The sequence below is a fragment of the Lissotriton helveticus genome, chromosome 10 (assembly GCF_964261635.1).
Source record: "Lissotriton helveticus chromosome 10, aLisHel1.1, whole genome shotgun sequence".
Taxonomy (NCBI): Eukaryota; Metazoa; Chordata; class Amphibia; order Caudata; family Salamandridae; genus Lissotriton; species Lissotriton helveticus.
This window is the reverse complement of record NC_136071.1, coordinates 126,184,064-126,204,717: the sequence shown is the minus strand read 5'-3', so window position 1 is coordinate 126,204,717 and position 20,654 is coordinate 126,184,064. Positions and strand designations below refer to the sequence as shown.

The window sequence follows — 20,654 nt, the reverse complement described above, 5'->3', positions numbered from 1 at the left end:
GCTTCTCCAGTATTAGGGGTGTCTTTTATAGATTCACATGCCTGAATCATTCCCCGTCGTCGGAGTGGGAGTCCCACGGTACATAAAAAAGCAATATTATGCCATAATAACATAGGAAAAACCAGTCATTCCCAACCAGGAAGTAAAGTAGCCTAAGCTACAGGAGAAAAAACTTCCACACTCATGACTATCCTAGTCATTTTGTATAGTCCAAACTACAGCCAATCAGGCAACAGCACCCACCAGAAGGTTCTCCCCAGAGGCTCAGGCTCTCAGATTTTCTACCGCACGTCGTGTGAAGGGAGTCTCCCTGAGCTCTGCTCAGTACTTCTCTATTTTCCTTCTGGAATCTAGTGTTTTGAAGATGTCTTCCAAGAAATCTTTATTCAGACCTTGTGACTCTTGTGGTAAGCTCCGGCTTTTTAAAGAAGATCCCCACAAGAAGTGCATTTATTGCCTTCATCCTGAACATCAAGTAAAGGACTGCAAGATCTGTAGAACCTTCCCTCAGAAGACCCTCAGGGACAGAGAGGGCCGCCTGCTTTTGTGGCTACAAAAGCTTAAGGATTCGGATTATCCTGCCTCTGAGGTAGGCAGTATTGCCTCTGGGTCTACTTTAGCCTCTAGGAAGAGAGCTGCTGCTGAGGTGTTAACTTCTCCTGGGGCTAAAGTTGCTAAGAAACAACTACCAACTAAGGGGTCTGAGAGGCCTTCCACATTTAAGGCTACTCCCCCTGTTAAGGAGAAAGGTGGTCCATCTACGCTCCCGAGAAGATCCACCAAAAAGTTACCTCAGACATCTGAGAAGATTTTACCTCAGATTCAGCCTCTGTCGTCGACGACGCTGTCGTCGATTCCTTCGTCGACGAAGATCTCCGGCGACGCTACATCCACGTCGACGGTAACTTTTTCATCTCCTAAATCACAGATGATTATGTCGACGGCGTCTTCATCGCCGACGATGGTCTATGTCACTGTTAGACCTATCTCGTCGACGGCAGGGTCTTCATCTTCTGTAATCGTCGGCGCACCGTCGACGGCTACTCTAAAAAAGATCCCGTCAACGACACCGTCAACGACATCATCGTCGACGCTTGCTCTTCTGCCGACGAAGAAACTACCGTCGACGGGCTCATCGACGAGTACCACACCGTCGGCGAAGACACCATCGTCGACGAAGGCACGTCGACAACGAAGGCACCATCGTCGACAAAGACGTCGACGAAGATAACACTGTCGACGAAGCCAATACCATTGCCGAAGCCAACATCGTCGTCGAAAACACCACCGTCAACGGAACCATCATTGTCGACGACGATTTATGCACCGTCAACGACGACCTTGTCGTCGCCTAAACCCAAATCCAAGTCAACGAGTCCTTTAGTGGACCCACCGTCGACGCCGCAGCTATCCTCTTGTACCACTCTGCAAGTGTGGTCGCCATCTACGGCTCTTCTGTCGACGCCAAAACCGTCTTTGCTCCAGAGACGTGGTTCCACCTTGGAGCAGTTATCACCTCTGCATTTTTCACCGCAAAGGGTGCCTCTGCAGGTTCCAAACAAGCTTCTTGACTCTGAAGTCAGTGAGGAGGATTCTGTCATTGAAGAAACCTTTGGAACGGCGATAAGTCCTTCCGAGCTGAACATAAAGTATCAGGAGGACGACCAAGATGATCAACATTCACCTGAACTAATGACATCACAGGTAACAAATGTCCCTGCAGCTCAGGTGCCAATTGCATTGCTTACCAATCTTCAATGCATGCTGGACGACTATTACAGGCGTTTTCCGCCATCAGAATCTACAGGCTCTGTGCCTCCTACACCTGCGGTGGAAACGCTTTTACCAGACTTCAGACCTCCAAGGTCTCCTCCTCCTACACCGTCCAACCAGCCGGACGAACAACATTCTTCTGACAAAGAAGAAAGAGAGGAAGGAGAGGTTGATGACAGGTCCATGATGTCGGAGTGGGATGATTACCAAGTGCAAACTCCGTCTCCATCTCCTCCGGCTACCTCGGATTCACCACCAGTGGACGTGGGTGATTCCACCTTCTTATGGAGCGGGCTACGAAGCGCTTCCATATAGACATGGAACATACGGAGCATGAATGCTTTCTGTATGATTTTAAAGACCAGCCAAGAAAGCAAGCGAAATCTATACCTATTACATATTTCATCTGGCAGGAGGGTGTTAAGGTCATGTCTACCCCAGCTTCCATACCTCCAGTCCTGCCACGGATCGATAAGAAATATAAGGCACGTGCAAAATCTCCTGCTTGCCTTATAGGACAACCAAAACTGGATTCAGTCATTGTTCAAGCGGCCCAAAAGAGATCTAGAAATCCTTCTTCTCCAATTACAGCCCCACCGGATAGAGATGGCAGGCGCTTGGATGGCATTGGTAAATGTGTGTCAACGATGGCAGCTACCACGGTCCGGGCTGCTAATTCATTGGCCATCCTGGGCAGATATGACCGACAGATGTGGTCGGATATTTCCCCATACATAAATATACTTCCTGAGCCTTCGAAATCTGAGGCGCTGAAAATCCTGCAGGAAGGGGAAAGAATCTCGGCTGAGATGATCGACTCGGAGGTTAATGTTGCCTCAACTGGATTCAGGCAATTGGCGGGTGCTGCTGTCTTGCGTAGACAGAGGTGGCTAGGATCCACTTCATTCCGTCAAGAAGTACAAACGAAGGTTTTAGATATGCTGTATGACGGAGATTTTCTGTTTGGCCCGCAAGTGGAGGAAGCCTTGCAAACTATAAAAAAGGATACAGAAACAGCGAAATCCTTGGGTACCCTGGAATTTCGTAAACCGCCCTTTCGAAGAGCGAGAGCACGTGGATCGTCCTCCAACAGAGGTGGATATACACAACAATCTTCCTACAGGCAGGGTAATCAGCGCTACCAAACTCAGCGCTATCAGTCCTAGGGCCAACGAAGAAATAATTATTCCCAGAACAGGAGAAAAACGGCCTACCGCGGAAAGGACAAACGTCAATGAGACTTATCACCTGCCACCGCTACTGCCCCACTCTCAAGTAAAAATTGGAGGACAAATATAAAACTTTTACTCAAAATGGTCATCGATAACATCGGACAGGTGGGTCCTGGACATTGTGGCCAAGGGCCATGCCCTAGAATTCGAACAGTTTCCTCCAAACGTTCCCCCGAAAGGTCCACCTCCAGCTCATCTAAGAGAGCTCTTTGTCCAGATCAATTTGATGTTGAAAAAAGGAGCAATCGAGAGAGTTCCTCAAATTCTGAGGGGAACAGGATTCTACTCCAGATTTTTTCTGGTAAAGAAGAAATCCGGAGAATGGCGACCGATTCTGGATCTCCGTGCCCTTAACAAATATCTAAAGTAGCTGACGTTCAGAATGTTGTGGCTACAAGAAATACTGCATCTTCTAGCAGCTGGAGACTACATGGCCACCTTGGATCTCCAAGACGCGTATTTCCACATCCCCATCTTACCTCGCCACAGAAAGTTCCTGCGATTCAGAGTGGCTGGCAGGGATTATCAATTCAGAGTTCTTCCCTTTGGGCTGCGCTCAGCACCCAGAGTGTTTACAAAGGTTTTGGCCCCGGTGGCGGCGCACCTTTGGCTGGAGGGGATACATATATTCCCATATTTAGACAACTGCCTTATCAAGGCCAGTTCTTACAAGGACGCAGACAATCATGTACAGCAATGTCTAACCCTCTTTCAGTCTCTGGGTCTCTCCATCAACATCAGCAAATCCCAGTTGGTACCGTCACAAAGACGGGCTTTCCTGGGAGCTACCTTAGACACCCAGCTGCTCCAAGCCTTCGTCTCGGACGAGAGACAAAACAAGATACAGAACATGGCTCAGGATCTACTTTCAAAAAAGTCAGTTTCAGTCCGACTGTTCAAATCCTTTCTGGGGATGGTATCGTCTTGCATTTCATTGATACCGAATTGCAGACTCAGAATGAGGCCTCTTCAGGAGGAACTCAGCTTACAATGGCTGCAGATCTCCGGCTCCTTCAAGGATCTCATCAAGATTACCCCTCGCATTCGGGGTTCCCTTCTCTGGTGGATACAAAGACGGAATTTTTGACAGGGCTGCACGTTCCTTCAAGATGCGCCAAGCTTTACGATCACCACGGACGCATCTCTCGAAGGCTGGGGAGCTCATCTTCAAGGGCTGACAATCAGCGGCAAATGGAGCCCTCTGCAAAGATGTTGGCACATCAATCTGTTAGAGCTGAGAGCCTTCTTCCTTGCACTCAAAGCATTTTGCGCAATCATCCAACGAGCCACTGTGTTGGTGCGCACAGACAACACCACAAGCATGCACTATGTCAACAAACAGGGAGGAACAAGATCAGCTCTGTTGTCTCAAGAAGCCCAGGAGCTGTGGGCATGGGCAATACGACACAGAATAAATCTTCAGGCGGTTCATGTTCCTGGAACAGAGAACATCCTTGCAGACACTCTCAGCAGGACAACAGTGTCTACTCACGAGTGGGAGCTTCATCAGCAGACGGTAGATCGGATCCTCCGACAGTGGGGTCATCCAGATCTAGACCTCTTTGCTACCAAGAACAACAGCAAATGTCGGTTCTTTGCAAGTTGGCATCCCCACAAAGACTCTCAGGGGAATGCGTTTTCGATAGACTGGTCTCTGATATATGCTTACACTTTTCCACCAATACCACTGGTTCCCAGAGTCCTGAGGAAGATGAAGAAAGAGCAGTGTCGGCTGATTCTTATTGCTCCCAGATGGCCTCGCCAATACTGGTTCACCGAGCTCCTTCTCCTATCGGAGTGCGAACCGATTCAGCTGAGTCCAATTCCGGACCTACTTTTCATTCAGGACGGTCAGATTTACCATCCGGACCCGACATCGCTGAGATTAGCGGCCTGACGCCTGAGTACCTTGAGTTCGCCCATCTAAACATTCCTGCGGATTGCAAGGAAGTTCTGGCCAAAGCAAGAGCGCCTGCTACCATAAAGACGTACAGTCTCAAATGGAAACGGTTTTGTATCTGGTGTAGTTCGGCTGGAATTCATCCTTTTTCAGCTAGTCCAGAGGAAATCTTGCCTTTTTTCTTACATCTAGCAAGATCGGGATTGTCTCATGCAACCCTGAAGGTTTTCCTGGCAGCGATTTCAAGATACCGACAAGATGGACCACTTCTCTTTACTCGTCAAGAATTATACAACAATTCTTTAAGGGCCTTTTCAGAATGTTCCCTCCAGTACGTCGTCCATCTCCATCGTGGCATCTCAATGTAGTGCTAGCGCAATTTATGCGCCATCCCTTTGAACCTATTCACAGAGCCGATTTGAAATTCCTTGCGTGGAAAGTGTCACTTCTTTTGGCTTTGACTTCCTCTAGAAGAGTCAGTGACATCCAGGCTTTTACGGTTCATCATCCTTTCTTACAATTCACAAATGACTCTGTGGTGCTCCGCACTAATCCGAAATTCATACCCAAAGTGCCTTCGGATTTTCATCTAAACAAACCTGTAATTTTAAAGACATTCTTTCCTAATACACAATCACCTGCTGAAAGGGCATTGCATACTCTGGACATTAAGAGATGTCTAAAGTTCTATTTGAAAAGAACATCTACTTTACGCAAATCTGATCAACTGTTTATCACTTATGGTGCAATTCGTAAGGGCCAAGCAGTTTCTAAGCAAACAATTGCAAGATGGATTTCTGCAACCATTGCTTTTTGCCATGCACAAGCAGGAAGACCTCTGCAAGCAGCTCCTAGAGCACATTCTACGAGGGCAGTGTCTTCTTCAACGGCCCTGTTCGCTGGAGTCCCTCTTCAGCACATCTGCAGAGCGACAACCTGAGCCAGTCGGCATACTTTCACCAAACACTACTGTTTGGATGCGGCCAGTGAGACCGATGCTTCAGTGGGTCGAGCAGCTCTACTTAATCTTTTCAACTAAGATGAGCCTCTTTTCCCACCTCCTATTACTGCTGTCAGACGCTTGTTATGTTTTTTATTGTGCACATGCTCAAGTAACTGCATTTTATCATGCTTTTAATACTGTATTATTTACATATTGCATGGTTATGTGTTACTCGTATTGACCAGCTTAAGCTACTATTAGCGTTTGCCAGGCACGGATATGTACTGCTATCTACTCTGATTCAGGCATGTGAATCTATGAAAGACACCCCTAATACTGGAGAAGAACAATAGTTACTTACCTGTAATCTGTGGTTCTCCAGTATTGGTGTCTTTCATAGATTCACATGCAACCCGCCCACCTCCCCTCAGAGGTTCTTAGGCTACATTGGTTTACCATCACTCCTTGCGAGAAAATCTGAGAGCCTGAGCCTCAGTGGAGAACCTTCTGGTGGGTGCTGTCGCCTGATTGGTTGTAGTTTGGACTATACAAAATGACTAGGATAGTGTGGAAGTTTTTTCTCCTGTAGCTTAGGCTACTTTACTTCCTGGTTGGGAATTACTGGTTTTTCCTATGTTATTATGGCATATTATTGCTTTTTTATGTACCGTGGAACTCCCACTCCGACTACGGGGAATGATTCAGGCATGCGAATCTATGAAAGACACCAATACTGGAGAACCACAGATTACAGATAAGTAACTATTGTTCTTTCTTGCTCCCTTTCACAATATAGACTTGTGAATAAAATAATATGTGCTTGCTCACATATACACTAGGAGAATCTGTGTCTATAAAGACATAGTCCCAGTCATAGCATGCAGGGTTAGATATACTAATAGTATTTTCCAAAGGATCACATTTCCAATTGAATATAGCATGGAAAATCCTGATAGTGGGCAAATAGGGAATGGTAGATGTGAGCGGTGATAAGTGTAGGCAGACAAAATATGTAAACCTATAGTCCTTTGTATGAAGTCTCCAAACCCACAATCCTTTTTCACAATCATGAATTCTACACGTTAATCTTTATTAGAATACAGAAAAACCTTTTGTATTTGTAATGCTATAGAGTGTGAGTAAAGCCTTATTTGCTTTACGAAAAATGATTGTTTTTTGCATGATTGGTGAACTCTTCCACTGAAGGTGTCTTCCTTAGGTGGGAACGTACCAGGTCCGACTTTGTTCTGAGGAAGGGATGGTTGAGGGGGCAGATTTAGCCAGTGATAGTAGAAAATCTGCCCTTTAATACCAACTATTTACTGGTAGCTCTCACCTCCTTTTTTGCACTACGTCTACTATGCCTTAGTGTACCATTAACCAAAGGCCACTGATTTAATATGGTTGAACCCTTCAGACACCATACAGGCTTGTCTACAACTTCTTGGGTGCTCCTATATTTAGAAGAGCTCCCCTCCCACTTGACAGGGTCTAAGCTGGCTCTCTCTCCCACTGTGACAGGAACCAGATTGTGGCGTAGGATCCTAGAAATGAATAGAGGAATCTCTTCCTGGCATCTCCAAGTCAAAAGAGGTAGTGTTAAAACTGCCCTTTGTTCTGGCACTCTGACATAGCTAATCTCTGCAAAGTGTCCAGCAGTTAACACCCATCCACTCTTTCTGGGCCTGCAGGCATTTTATTGTCCACTGAGATGGAGGCATTAACTCATCCAGCCAGTGATGTGTAGCACAGCTTGGAGGGTATGATGAGTGGCAGAACTTGTTTTGAAACCAGTTCCGCCTGAGGCATCCTAAAGTGCATTTTTAAAACTAATTTTCCATCCCAGTTATTTAAAATCTGATTTCATCGATAATCAGATTATTTCAAATTAAGCTGAAAATTTACTTTGAAGCATTTTTCTTGCATTTTCCCAGGCAAGGATGGGAAAGAACCATTTTAATCCAGTTGTGACATTTCACAGAAGAATCCAGAAAAGCCTACACAGTGAAGTATTTTTGGGGTTTTAGTTTACTATGAGAGCACAAAAACCTATTATGCAGTGCGCCCTTTTCTATTTAATATTAGTACTATGCCTTGTGGGATTACAAAGCACACATTAGTGATGACTTTTGAACATTCCTACTTGGCAAAGTCTCTTTTTCCTTCTCTCTGGGCCTGCAATGCATTTAAACTGCTGCCCAGCCAGAATGCAATAGTGCTCTTGGCAGACATATATTTTTTCATATATGCGAGTCACATAAATACAGAATGCAGCCCACATATGACATTTAACTTCTACATCATACTTGTATTTTCTGCGTCATCCACTATGGTCTTACAGGACAGTTAAATAGATCAATGGGGTGAAACCGGTTTTATCAATACAATTTGAGGGTCAGAGCACACACACCATGGCACAAAATAGCAATGCCACTGTACATAAAGTCCTGATAGCAGCAAAAATAGAGTCCTGAAAAAGTGGAAATATCTGCTGTGATCATGCAGACATATCGAATTTGCTTCAACCTTTACTATATTCAACCAACATGTTTTTGGGCCGCAGTCATATTGAAAGAAACACCTGTTGAAGTGTTCATTGTGCTGCATTGTCAATTTACAATATGAAATGATTGTGAAGATCGTGAGCAACAGCTATATCTGAAAAACACCATTAGTTATAGATTCCTTACCGTAGAATTACCCCCAGGAGACAGACTGGATCCGGAGACATTTTTTCTCAGCAGTACCCCTGCACATCGGTAGGTGGCGTAGGTTGACTCCATGTCCGGCGTCGTGGTCACCAGGATGACGTTGCGGTGTCTACTCAGTCACCACCCCTGTGCGCTGATGTGAGTTCTTTCTTTTTCCGTGCCAGTCGACGCAGATCCGGAGAGAGCTTGCCCCTTTAGTAGCTTTTTTTTTACTTTTTGTCAATGTCTTTTGAGTTTTTTGACTCCTGGTGCACGAGGGATGTCCAGCTGTCCGCCCGGTTTCAAGCCTTGTGACTCCTGTCACAAGTTGATGTCCGTCACACATGTGCCTTTGGTGCCTGGAGCGCGACCACGACCCAAAGTCGTGCTCCGACTGTCCAGCCCTGAACCCAAAGTCTTTGCGGGAGCGGTCCCGAAAGCTTTTGGTGGCCAGTAAGTCCGCTTACCGCTGCTCGAGGTCCCGTTTCAGAGGAAGGTCATGGGACCGGTCGCAGAGCCATCACCATTCGTCATTAAAGTCTTCGCACTCCTCGGATAAGTGGAAGCACAAGAGGAAGGCGAAAAAGCACCGTCGCTCTTCGTCTTCTCCCCGTCCATCAGCCGATGCAACACGAGACCAGGAGCTTCGCTCTCTGGCTCCTCCTTCGGAGCCCGTTGCGGCGGCTCCGCGCTTCCCTCCCTTTCCCTCAGCGTCTTCTGCCCAGCTTTGTCAGTTTTATGAAGCATCTTTGGGCAGCCTGACTCCCAAGGTGCACCTTCGGGCCCCTCTGACTCCGCCGGGGGCCCTGGGTCTCTGATGCCGGCGGCTCAGGTTGCCGCAGGGTCCCCATGGATCCAGGCCTGGATCCGGATCGGTGCAGGTCAACCTCACGGTAGCTTTCCCGGCACCGATTCCAGTGACGACACCACGACGTCGATTGTGCCCCCAATCGGCTTGGACCCTGATGTGGACACGGCGCCGGACCGACGTCGACCGACCTCGGTACCCGTTCCGGAGGGTACTTTTGTCCCACTGTTCATCCCTGCCGTTCCCTACCGCCCTGAGTGACAGCCAGAGAAGGGTAAGGAGGACTGGGAGGGGTCTATTGACCCTTTTGCAGACCAGCTCGAGGAACCGGACTGGAGAGAGGAGTTTGGTGATGCCAGTGGTCTGGACACCTCCCCAGACCTTTGTATGCTTTCTCCCCCTACCATGGCTACGGAGGAGAGAGCTTCCTACATTGTGGTGTTGCGTAGGGCGGAGGAGGCCCTGGAACTCGAGCTTCCTGCGTTGGCGTTCAGGAGTAACCTCTTGACTGAGGTGCTTCAGCCGGCAGTAGCCTCTTTGGAGCCCCTTCTGCCTTTTAATTAGGCCCTCACTGACATCCTTCTGGGCACTTGGTCCAAGCCCAGCATAGGGGCCACTGTGCACAGGATGATTGCCCAAAACCAACACCCGGCCCTGGTCGACCCACTTTTCCTCTCCAAACACCCTACCCCTGAGAGCTTTATGGTCCAAGCTTCAACCTCAAAAGGCGCATTCTCTACAGCTCCCCCAGATAGTGAACCCAAAACGCTGGACCATCTTGGGAAGATGTTTCTTCCACCAGTTTAGGACTGCGGTCGGTGAACACCGCATGTCTCTTGAACCGTTACACACTCACGGTGTGGGATACGATTGCGCAAGTGCTGCCACAGTGCTCGGAGGAGTCCCAGGCCATGCTCACACGCGCAGTGGCTGAGGGTCGAGATGCAGCAAAGTTCATCATTCGGTGTGGGTTGGATACCGCCAACTCGCTCGGTAGAACGGTTTCCAAGTCTGTAGCCCTGAGGCGTTATAACTGGCTGAGAATGTCTGGCTTCTCTGGGGATGTTCAATCTACCCTTTTGGACATGTCCTTTGATGCTGACAAGGCGGACAATGCGCTCAAGCTTTTCAAGGACTCTAGGGCTACGGCCAGATCCTTGGACCTCGCAGCAACTTCTCTCCCCATGCAGTCTGCCTTTTGTCCCTTTCGTGGCTATGGAAGGGATGCCCCTCCCCGTTCCACCCAGAGTCGTAGGGAAGCGCAAGCTACCCAGCCTATACATGGCAGGGGACGTGGTACCCAACGTCATGGGTCTGGGGGCCAACGGGCAGGCCAGTCCACCAATGCCCCCTCTGCAGCAGCCACCAAAAACTTCCTAGTCTGGCCTTTCTGGGCCAACAGTTGCCAGTGGGCGGCAGGATCCTCCATCACCTCCCCCACTGGCACAACATCACATCGGACAGGTGGGTTTTGAGATAGTCCAAAGGGGTAACTCCCTCCCCTTCAAGACTACCCCTCCCTCCATGCCACCAACACATCCATCGCATGTTGGAGGATCATTTGGCCCTTCTCGGCCTGGAAGTTGACCAAGGGAGCTATCGAGTGAGTCCCTGTGCCAGAAGTAGGTCGTGGTTGCTACTCCCACTACGTCTTGGTACCCAAGAAGGACAAAGGCCAGCATCCTATCTTAAACCTCAGGGACGTCAATTGCTTCCTCTGGAAGGAGAAGTTCAAAATGTTAACCTTGGCTCAGGTCTAGTCTGCCCTCGACCCTGGAACCTTAGACTTGCAAGATACTTATTATCACATCCCCGTCTTGCCTGCCCACTGGCGTTACCTACGGTTTACGGTGGGCCACAAGCATTTTCAGTTTACCGTGCTCCCCTTTGGCCTTACCAGCACCCCTCAGGTGTTCACGAAAGTGATGGCGATGGTCACAGCTTATCTGCACAGATCAGGGGTTCTAGTCTTCCCCTATCTCAACAACTAGCTGTTGAAGGCGGGCTTGCCCCAGGCTGTCGTCTCCCACCTCCAGAATATGGCAGGCCTCCTGCACTCGCTGGGGTTCACGATCAATATGACAAAGTCGTACCTGATTCCCTCTCAGAAGCTCCTTTTCATCAGAGCAGTTCTGGATACAGCGCAGTTTCTGGCTTATCCTCCCGAGCAGCGAGTCCAGGATATTTGGGCTATGATTCAGATGTTTCAGCCTCTATCCCAGATTTCGGTGAGAATGACCCTGAGGCTGCTGGGCCTCTTGACCTCCTGCATCCTGCTGTTAGATCATGCCAGATGGCATATAGGGCTCTGCAGTGGGACCTGAAGTTCCAGTGGGCGCAGAATCAGGGGAATCTTTCCGATGTTGTCCAGATCTCGCAGGGGACTGCAAGTCAGTTGCAGTGGTGGCTCACAAACCAGGAATGGGTCAACGGCAGATCCCTCTCCCTTCCCCAACCATAGTTCACAGTAGTGACAGATGTGTCACTCCAGGGATGGGGTGGCCACATGGGAGAAGCGGAGATCAGAGGCCTCTGGTCTCTGGTGAAGTCTGGGCTCCACATCAACCTTCTGTAGCTCCGGGCGATTAGTCTTGCACTGAAGGCATTCCTTCCTTCTGTCAAAGGAAGAGTAGTGCAGGTGTCCAGTCAACATCACCGCCATGTGGTACTGCAACAAACAGGGCGGGTTGGGGTCGTGGACTCTATGTCAAGAGGCTCTTTACCTTTGGACATGGCTGGAACATCAAGGCACATCCCTGGTGGTTCAACATCTGGCGGATTCCCTGAACGCCAGGGCTGATGAACTCAGCCGCCTGTGCATGATGGAATACGAATGGCGTCTTCACTCAGAGGTGGTGCAGGGTGTCTTTCAGCAGTGGGGAGAGCCTTGGTTAGATCTATTTGCCACCAAAGAGAACGCTCAATGTCAGCAGTTCTGCACGTTGGAGTTTCCAAGGTGGCACTCGCTCGGCGATGCCTTTCGGTGAGAGTGGAATTGCAACCTCCTGTACGCCTTTCCACCTGTACCATTTCTACCCAGAGTGCTAAAGAAGATCAAGTGCGACCAGGCCCAAGTAATTCTTGTGGCTCCGGACTGGGCATGAAAAGTCTGGTACCCCGAGCTCTTGAGCCTGGCCCTCGATCCTCCAATCAGACTGCTTCTTCGGGAGGATCTTCTGTCGCAGCAGCAGGGGACGGTCCTCCACCCAAACCTGTCCAGCCTCAACCTCCTTGAGCTTGAGTGGAGATTGAATCTCCAGTAGGACTGCGCGCCCACTCTACCAGGGCGACGGCAGCCACTACTGTTTTGGGACGTGGAGTTCCACTGGTTGACATCTTTCAGGCAGCCACGGGGGCCTCACTCCACACGTTTACAAAGCATTATTGTCTGGAAAGCCAAGTCCAGAGAGACAGCTTTTTTGGCCGTTCTGTTCTCCGGGACTTCCTGGTGTGAACTCAGTTTGCAGACCCACCTCAAGGGTTGGTATTGCTGGGGTATCTGTTCTAAGGTAAGGAATATATAACTAAGGGTCTCTTTCAGATGACCAAGTTACTTACCTTCGGTAACGATATATCTGTACAAGACATACATTTGTAATTTATTCCTTACCGCCCCACCCATCCTCCCCGTTCTGCGAACTGACTTCTAGGGATAGGGATTCCCTTACAGGGCCCTAGTTTTGGGCACCAGTGGTCAGTGTCTTGTATGGCTGCACTTCTGGCGTGGAAAGTCGTGTCAGAACTGACGTCAGTGTGTAGGGGGTGCGTCTAAGTAGACACCCCAACGTCATCCCGGCGACCATTACGCCGACAACAGACGCGCAGGGGTACTCCTGAGAAACAATTTCTCTAGATCCAGTCTGACGCCTGGGGGTAATTCTAAGATAAGGAATCTATAACTAATGTATGTCTCTTACAGCTACATCGTTACGGAAGGTAAATTACTTGTTCGTCTGCATAAGGACCAAAAAATTCCCAATATATTTTTTTTCTTTTAAAAATAAAGGACACTGGACATATATTCAAGATGAAACTGCCTGTTTGTGAGACTTTTTGCTTTGGTTCCTTATGTTTAAGCTTTCCACCGGCAGGAGCACTGGCATTTTCATTTCAAAGAGTAACCTGAAAATGCAGCCATATCAGGGTTCATTTGCATCCCAAGTTGCCCTGGGATTGACCACACACTGATGTTGTTTCCTTCTTTTCAATTACCATATTTCCTCACAATTCAAGTATTTCAAAGATACAACGCAATGGGTAATATGGCACCACCATTTGAAATTAGAGCTCTAAATATCACCTTTTGAGAATAAGCATTAAATATCCCTCTGACCAAGTGCAATCTAGTTTCTTTTTCCATTATATAAGTGATGCTGTAGACAAACTTCCTTCACTACCGATGGGCGATAAAGAATGTGAAAGACCACCAACAAGTAATGGCTGAAGGGTTCTGTCCTAAAGAAGTCAATGACTAAATGGAGTACATCCTAAGCTACTTTCTGAGTGTTTGTCTTGATGATGAATGCGCTCTGGCAAATAGTTAAAGGCACCTGTGTGCAGAGTGGGCCTAAAAATCCAGAGCACAGAAGTTAGAAGCCTGCATGTTCACACAGCCTAACCTGGACAGAATGGAGGTGATATGACCTTCTGCAGCTTGCTGTACAAAACATTATCCTAGCATGAACTGCCTCACTAGGTACATTAATTTCCCAACTTGGGTACCTAAAACGTTGTATAGACTGATGCAGTGTTGTTTTTATTAATGATTCATGTAAAACGCACACTTTAGCTAATCGCTATCTTGCAGCTTCAGACATGCTATGCATAATTCCTGACTGCTACAGAGAATGCAGCCACTTTACCAATCTATGCTGCACTCCTTATCTCTAATGGAAATATATTTGCTCTGGCTAGATGCCAGCAACATATTCCATGATCTATTTAGCATTAGAAAATTATACTGCAGAGAGCCCACACATTAATATTTGCTTCTCTTTAAAGATCCCCTAATAAACTGTTAATCCTGGACTGATAAGAAAGCCTAATCAACTTCTACTTTGCTTTGCGGATTTAAACCGCTCAAAGTTGTTCAGACGTTGAAATCCCAAAGCATTTCATGTATGCCCTGATGTTTAGAGTATTTGCTAACACATGCTTGCTTTAATTCAAAGAATAACCTTGTGGGTGAGCAGCATCTCTGCGATTAGGGACACACTCACATTTCACAAACTGGTTGGAATCAGTCAGTTGTTCCATTTCCTTCCAGTGCCAACTCCCGGAGATCTGGCTCGGTCTGAGACAGGACTTGAAACCGAATCTGTGCGTTCTCAGGATTGTCCATGCACATCTCTACACACAAGCAGCCATAACCCCTAGGGTGTGCAAGCTGTGCACATACCGGAGTTTCCTATTTTCTTCCAGATTATATGAATTGGAATTTGATTCCTGCTAATGTACTGGTGTTTTTCTACTGCCATGGAGATTTTCCATTTTTTTGTGCTCACAAAGCCCTGTTCTGTTACTCAACTTCTTTTCCCCCCCCTCAGATTTAACAGGGCATTTGCCTATTTTTCAGAGCCTTCCTCCAGTTCCTTGCCGCCATGCTCGTCAGTGCATGTAACGAATATTGCCCATTAGCTTTGAACCTCATGGGGAGGGTTACTGGTAAAGAGCCCATTAAATAACAGGCCTCATTTTAAGGGCTCTGATTTGCCTGAAGCTTTTGATAACCTCATTATTTTTAGTAATAAACAATTCCAATCTGTCCCATATTTCGAAAAGTAACGGAACTGAGCTGGCAGCATAGGATATTTTCAAGCTCAGGAAGACAGCGTTTGCTGTACTCAAATGTAATTTACAGTTTCTTAGTTGAAGCTAGAATGCTATTCATACTTCCGAAGAATAATTTACGGCCTGATGCACAAAATTTACATTTGCAAAAAGTGGTGACACATCACGTGCCGACTTTTGGTAAATGGAAGTTAATTTTGCGAACAGGCCTGTTTACCATTAGAGCAATTCACAAAATTCCGAATCGTAGTGGGTTACAGTCCAACCTACCTACCTCATCAATATTCACGAGGTAGATAGGGCTTAAATTGTGACTTACTAAGATTGGATGCCATCATGTCTGTGATAGCATTTTATAAAGTCAAATTTTTTTAATGAAGCCCGTTTTCTTTAAAGGAAATGAGTATGCATTTAAAAATAAAACTTTTTGTTTGTTTGAGAATTGTGTGGTACAATGGACCACTACCTACTCACCCACAAACTTGTTTTTCAAACATTCACAGATGGGATGGGATGGGGTCCCTTTGGCCCATTTGGGAATGGGTTAACACCTTCTTTGTGATACTGGTGAAAATTCCTGAATTTTGCTACTATATTTCGTTCGAAAAACATGAATACATCCCTTAACGGATTGTTATTTGGATATATGGGATCTCCGAGGCAGAGCTGCACACGAAAGTCTGATTTCATTTTTAATTTTTGGTGCGTGCATGAATATTTGGGAGTGAGTGTTGTGAATGGATGTGTGTATGTGAATGTGTGAGTGAGTATGTATTTGTGCCCCCCACCCCGGTAAAAGTACAGGCTGCCACTGCCGCCGAATGGGGTCTGTGTTCAGATGGAGATCTCCTTGCCGCTCCTCACTCTCATCAATGTCCACCGCAGAGAAGAGGAGGAAACATAACAAGAAGGAGTGCTTCAACTCTCCCAGGAGGCGGTAGAGGTAAAATGGTAAGTCCTCTCCTCATCCCCTCTGGCTCCATCTTCTAAGGAGCTATACTAGTGGATGTTTCTCCTCAGGAGGCCCCACCACCAGCTCCAGTGCTACTTCAGACACCAGTGCCTTTCACGTTACCGGCACCGTGCTGCCCGGAGATCCCGGCGTCAGGAGCTGACCAAATCTTATTCGTCCATGTTATAATGGAGATATTCAGATGGGCATCTGTCCCATCAGGAGTGTGCCAGGTCCCATGTGACCGTATGGGGCTATGCTCAGAGGTTCACCAGTGGGTCTTCCCTGAGCCCCAAATCATTTACGACACTGTGCAATATCAGCATAGTGATATCCAAAGCTAGCAATGCAACATTCGAATTTCTTTGCGATCTGTAGACACCATCAGTAGTCCATCAAATAGTATAGATGGATAGTATAGACCTGTTTTGTGAGGTGTCTTCATATATTTGACATACTCACCTCACAACCTTTCAGGTCTCCTGATTTTGAAATATTTTGCATGAAACGTAGTTTGATATTTCATGACTCCACTTCATGCTCTAGATAATTCTGACAAGGAGTCTATGCAAGCAGTGGGTGTCATAGCGTGCTTAGGGCCCTGTTCCAAGTCAGCTGGTAATTGGAGGTGAAGAGAGATTGATTCTGAATGGTATCTCTGCTCCAGTTACCAGTATTATGAGTTTCTGCGCCCTAAATTGGGGAAGTGTACCTAATGCACGTGCAGGTTTGGAGGAATCAGGGAAAATATAGCGGATCTAAATTTACTGAGTGCAATTTCACATGATTTCCCTGATATTTGGCCCATTTCAGTGCATATTTTCCTTTTGAAAAATGGAAACTCAGGTGAAACTTGTAATCGGGCAGGACAGTACACCACTGCCCAAGTGCTACCACTCTGTGGACTCGTAAGGGGGCTTGTAAGGCCACACTGTATCAGCTGTCCTAAAAAAAATAACTTCCATTTGATGTTCAGATTGCAGTAGACGAGATAGAATTTTGAAAAATCCATTGAATCTTTCACCCTCCTACAGTGCTTGATTTGCAAAAGTGTAAGTGTATGGGCGCCAAAATGTTCTTCAGTAGGCCCTCACCAGCACTGCTAAATGTCAGGGTTGACGAGTGCCTAGCCATTACTCCACATCATGCCTCTTTTTTCCACCACACGGTTATTCTTGCCTCTTTACCTTCCTCTTGCTGGTTCTTTTTCATTCCCGCTCTCTCCCTTTCTCACTATTTTCCTATATTTCCTCCTTTTCTCTCTTCTCTGCATTTATTTTTCTTGATCGGAGTCAAAGCCTGAGGATAAGCACAGCGGACCCGCACTGTTTTATTTCTAGATATCGATAGCCTATGAGGAGTGTGGGCTGGATGAGTTTCAATAACTGAATGTACATTCCTACCTTTTAGGTGAAATAGCATTGTTGCTGAATCGACCCAGGGCTGCGACGGTGGTGGCGCGAGGGCCACTGAAATGTGTGAGGTTGGATCGCCCACGCTTCGAACGAGTACTCGGGCCGGTGTCCGAAATCCTTAAGAGGAACATTCAAAGATACAACAGCTTCATTTCCCTAACAGTCTAAGATGATCCACCAGGATTGCTGCCTATGTGTTCCTTTGTGCTCTTAAATTTGACATGTGCAGCTTTATGAGAAATATGTAGTGCTGTGTATTTTTATGTTTTGTCAGTGCCGCAGATATACATTTCAGGGGACCACACTTGGAGGGTGTAAACATTTTAGGGTCTAATCTGAAGTGAAATCTTGCATGTAAGCCAACACACCTTCATCTGCCTACTATTTAGATACCTTGACTGGAGCTTAAAGTTAATAGTTATTTTAACCATCCACTCTCGCTTCTCTGATGCCTTTCACTCAAGTATATCACGGGTAAATCCTGCTGCAATGTATAGCAATTTTGGTGTCACAATTTCTGAAAGTTCACATATCACTACCAAATCATTTCTATAAAGCGACAAATCAGAACATTGTCTAGCACTGCTGTTTACAGAGATAACCATTGCAGATTGTGTTTCTTGAGACCTGTGTGCGAGTTCGCTTATGGTCTCCAACACATCTTAAAGCCATTCAATCTGTCTGCTGCTGCAAACATCTAGAGCAGGATTGCATGCATTGTACTAGTGACAGAATGATAATATTGTGATAGTGATCTGACAGTTTTTCACCAGCATTTTCACCAGCTACTACAATTTCTTTCTTGATCGGTTACAGTGAATGGAATTTTTTACTGGTTGATTAATGGCAGTGCAAAATTGCCTTTTTCCAGTAGAAAATGTCTCCGTCACCGATACAATGCATGTTATTTGCCCACCACCCCCATTGCCCCACCCCATTCCCCATAGCAAAGCAAAGCTGTTGAATCCAGGAAGTCAATTTCCAAGGGACTTCCATCCTCTAAATTGTTAGGGCGTGCAGAAAAGATTTAATTTGTTTATATAATTTCTAACTTTTGAATAGATAGTATTAACACAACCAAGCTATCTGTTTTAGTAAAAATGTATACTTAGAAAACCCACTGATAAATTGTCCAAATTACAGCGTCAATAATGCCCTCCGCATATTACAGCATTAATAATGCCCTCCTGAAGAAAGCTACTAGTGTAATAAATACAAGGACACAAAGAATTGTCCGCAGTAGGAGAGATTAAACCAAAGCAAGCTACTGTTCAAGCATTACACTGAACAACTAGCAAAGCCATTACTAAGATCGCAATGTTATACGCTTATTAAAAGGAAGAAATGCAATATCAGTGATAATCCAGTTTCAATGTCAAAGGCACATTATTGTGATAGTAGGTCTCATAGATCCAGCCAGTGAAATAATTAACGACGAACGTCTCTTTATATAAGTACACAGTGATACTTAAGTATTCTCATTGTGGTGCCTACCCTTGACCTTCTGAAATAGCACGCCCGAGTCCACTATACTGTTACACAGATTTATTCCTGGTCAATCTGCGGGCCATGGTAATACGAAGAAAGATTGACAGTTGTGCATTCAGTTGGGGCTAGCTCTGTGAACAAACTGACGTCTATGTATGGCAGAAAACTCACATTCATTCAAAGTATAATCATTTTAAAGGGGGCAGGGCTATACGTGCTTTCCGGAGGACGCAGATTAACCTGGCCCCGTGACGGGCCAGGTTAATCATGCTCAGAATGTTCAGAATCCATGCGATATTTGATAAATCATTGAACATGCTCTTAGCAGAGAAAGGACTCTTCACCGTTTTCTTTAACAAAGCCCATTGCAGTGCCAAAACATGTACGGGTGGCACGGGTACTCTTAAAGACTTTATCTTTGCATTCATATTGAGAGAAAAAGATTAACATAAGTAGGCTAAAGCTCTGTAAAGGATAGTCGACTCTGGGTAAAGCTGAGGGAATAAAGATAGGTCTGGTCCAGGGAAGGCTTAGTGCAATAAGATTTCTGTGTGGTAGAAGCGGAAATTGGGAAAGCAGATCCACAATATCTCCCCCGCCCCCATTACTAAAAGTGATGTGTTCAGTAGCAGTGGTTCTATGCATCAAATGCAAATCTGCTGGTCATTCATGAATAGGGATTAATCTATTGGATTATGGGGTTGGAGCTCCATATCTACTTAGGTGATAAAGATTAGCTTGGTTGCCATGAAAGTGTCAATGTCAGACAAATGATTAAAGTCAGTTGAGAGATTGAGAAATGCTCAGGAACTGTGTGAAAAATGTATCCTTGAAGCAAGCATTCCAGTGAGTTCTACCAATCATAATCTTTACCGTTCTCCTTGATGAGGCTGTTAGTCACCTCTAAGGTCTAATGTTGCAGACGTTTATCACAAGTGGAAAATAGTTGGTTGGAGAATGATGACTGGTGTGCATCCGTTTGGGCATCATCACTTTCATTGTCATTGTATACGCCTTTTGGAGTGTATAATGCTTAATATAGCATTTACAAGTTCATATTTCCTGGGCCCTGCTTCATACATCCACAATGAGTATTCATTGGAATCACTCTTCTCTGACCTTACAGGTAAATCGTCTTTTTACATCGGCTGTACAAGATATGGGTATTCACATTCAATAAAATAATGTTGACTTTTAGTAAAGCAGAACTACTCTTCTCTTCAATATATGTTCTGCAGAATGAAAAGTTCCACAGAATGGGTGAAGGCTTTTGTGCATTCTATCAACTCGTTTACCAAGTAGGCGGTGTTTTCGCCTCTCAAGGTAGCCTTCATTTCATCCCTCATAACAGAGGAAAAGGTGTCAGATAGAGAACTAAGGGGAGAGAATGAATCAATAAACCATGTCATTTTAACCATAAAATTATTTTCCTCCAATACAAATGTTTTAAACACTACCTTTCAGGTCGTGAATGAGAAATGGGAACATGATTCATATGAAATGCCACTCAGCCAGAAGCACACCTATTATCAGATGCCTTAAGAATACTTATGGTAAAACATGAATTATTCAATAATCTCACAAATGGAAGAATATTAAATTCTGACTCAATGTATGCTCCATCTTTTACACACTCTTACATGATAGATCTTTCGTTGTTCTT

At 46.0% G+C, this 20,654-nt stretch overlaps 1 protein-coding gene across 2 annotated transcripts in view; it reads left to right on the top strand.

The window, feature by feature from the left end:
• Positions 1-20,196, top strand: part of PRKAR1B (protein kinase cAMP-dependent type I regulatory subunit beta) — a 561,069-nt gene extending 540,873 nt beyond the window's left edge. For both annotated transcript variants that reach the window (XM_078664907.1, XM_078664906.1), the window contains one exon: positions 17,499-20,196. In XM_078664907.1, coding sequence (XP_078521033.1) covers positions 17,499-17,671 — 173 coding nt within the window. In that variant the 3' untranslated portion in view covers positions 17,672-20,196. The remainder of the gene's footprint in view (positions 1-17,498) is intronic.
• Positions 20,197-20,654: the final 458 nt, after the last annotated feature.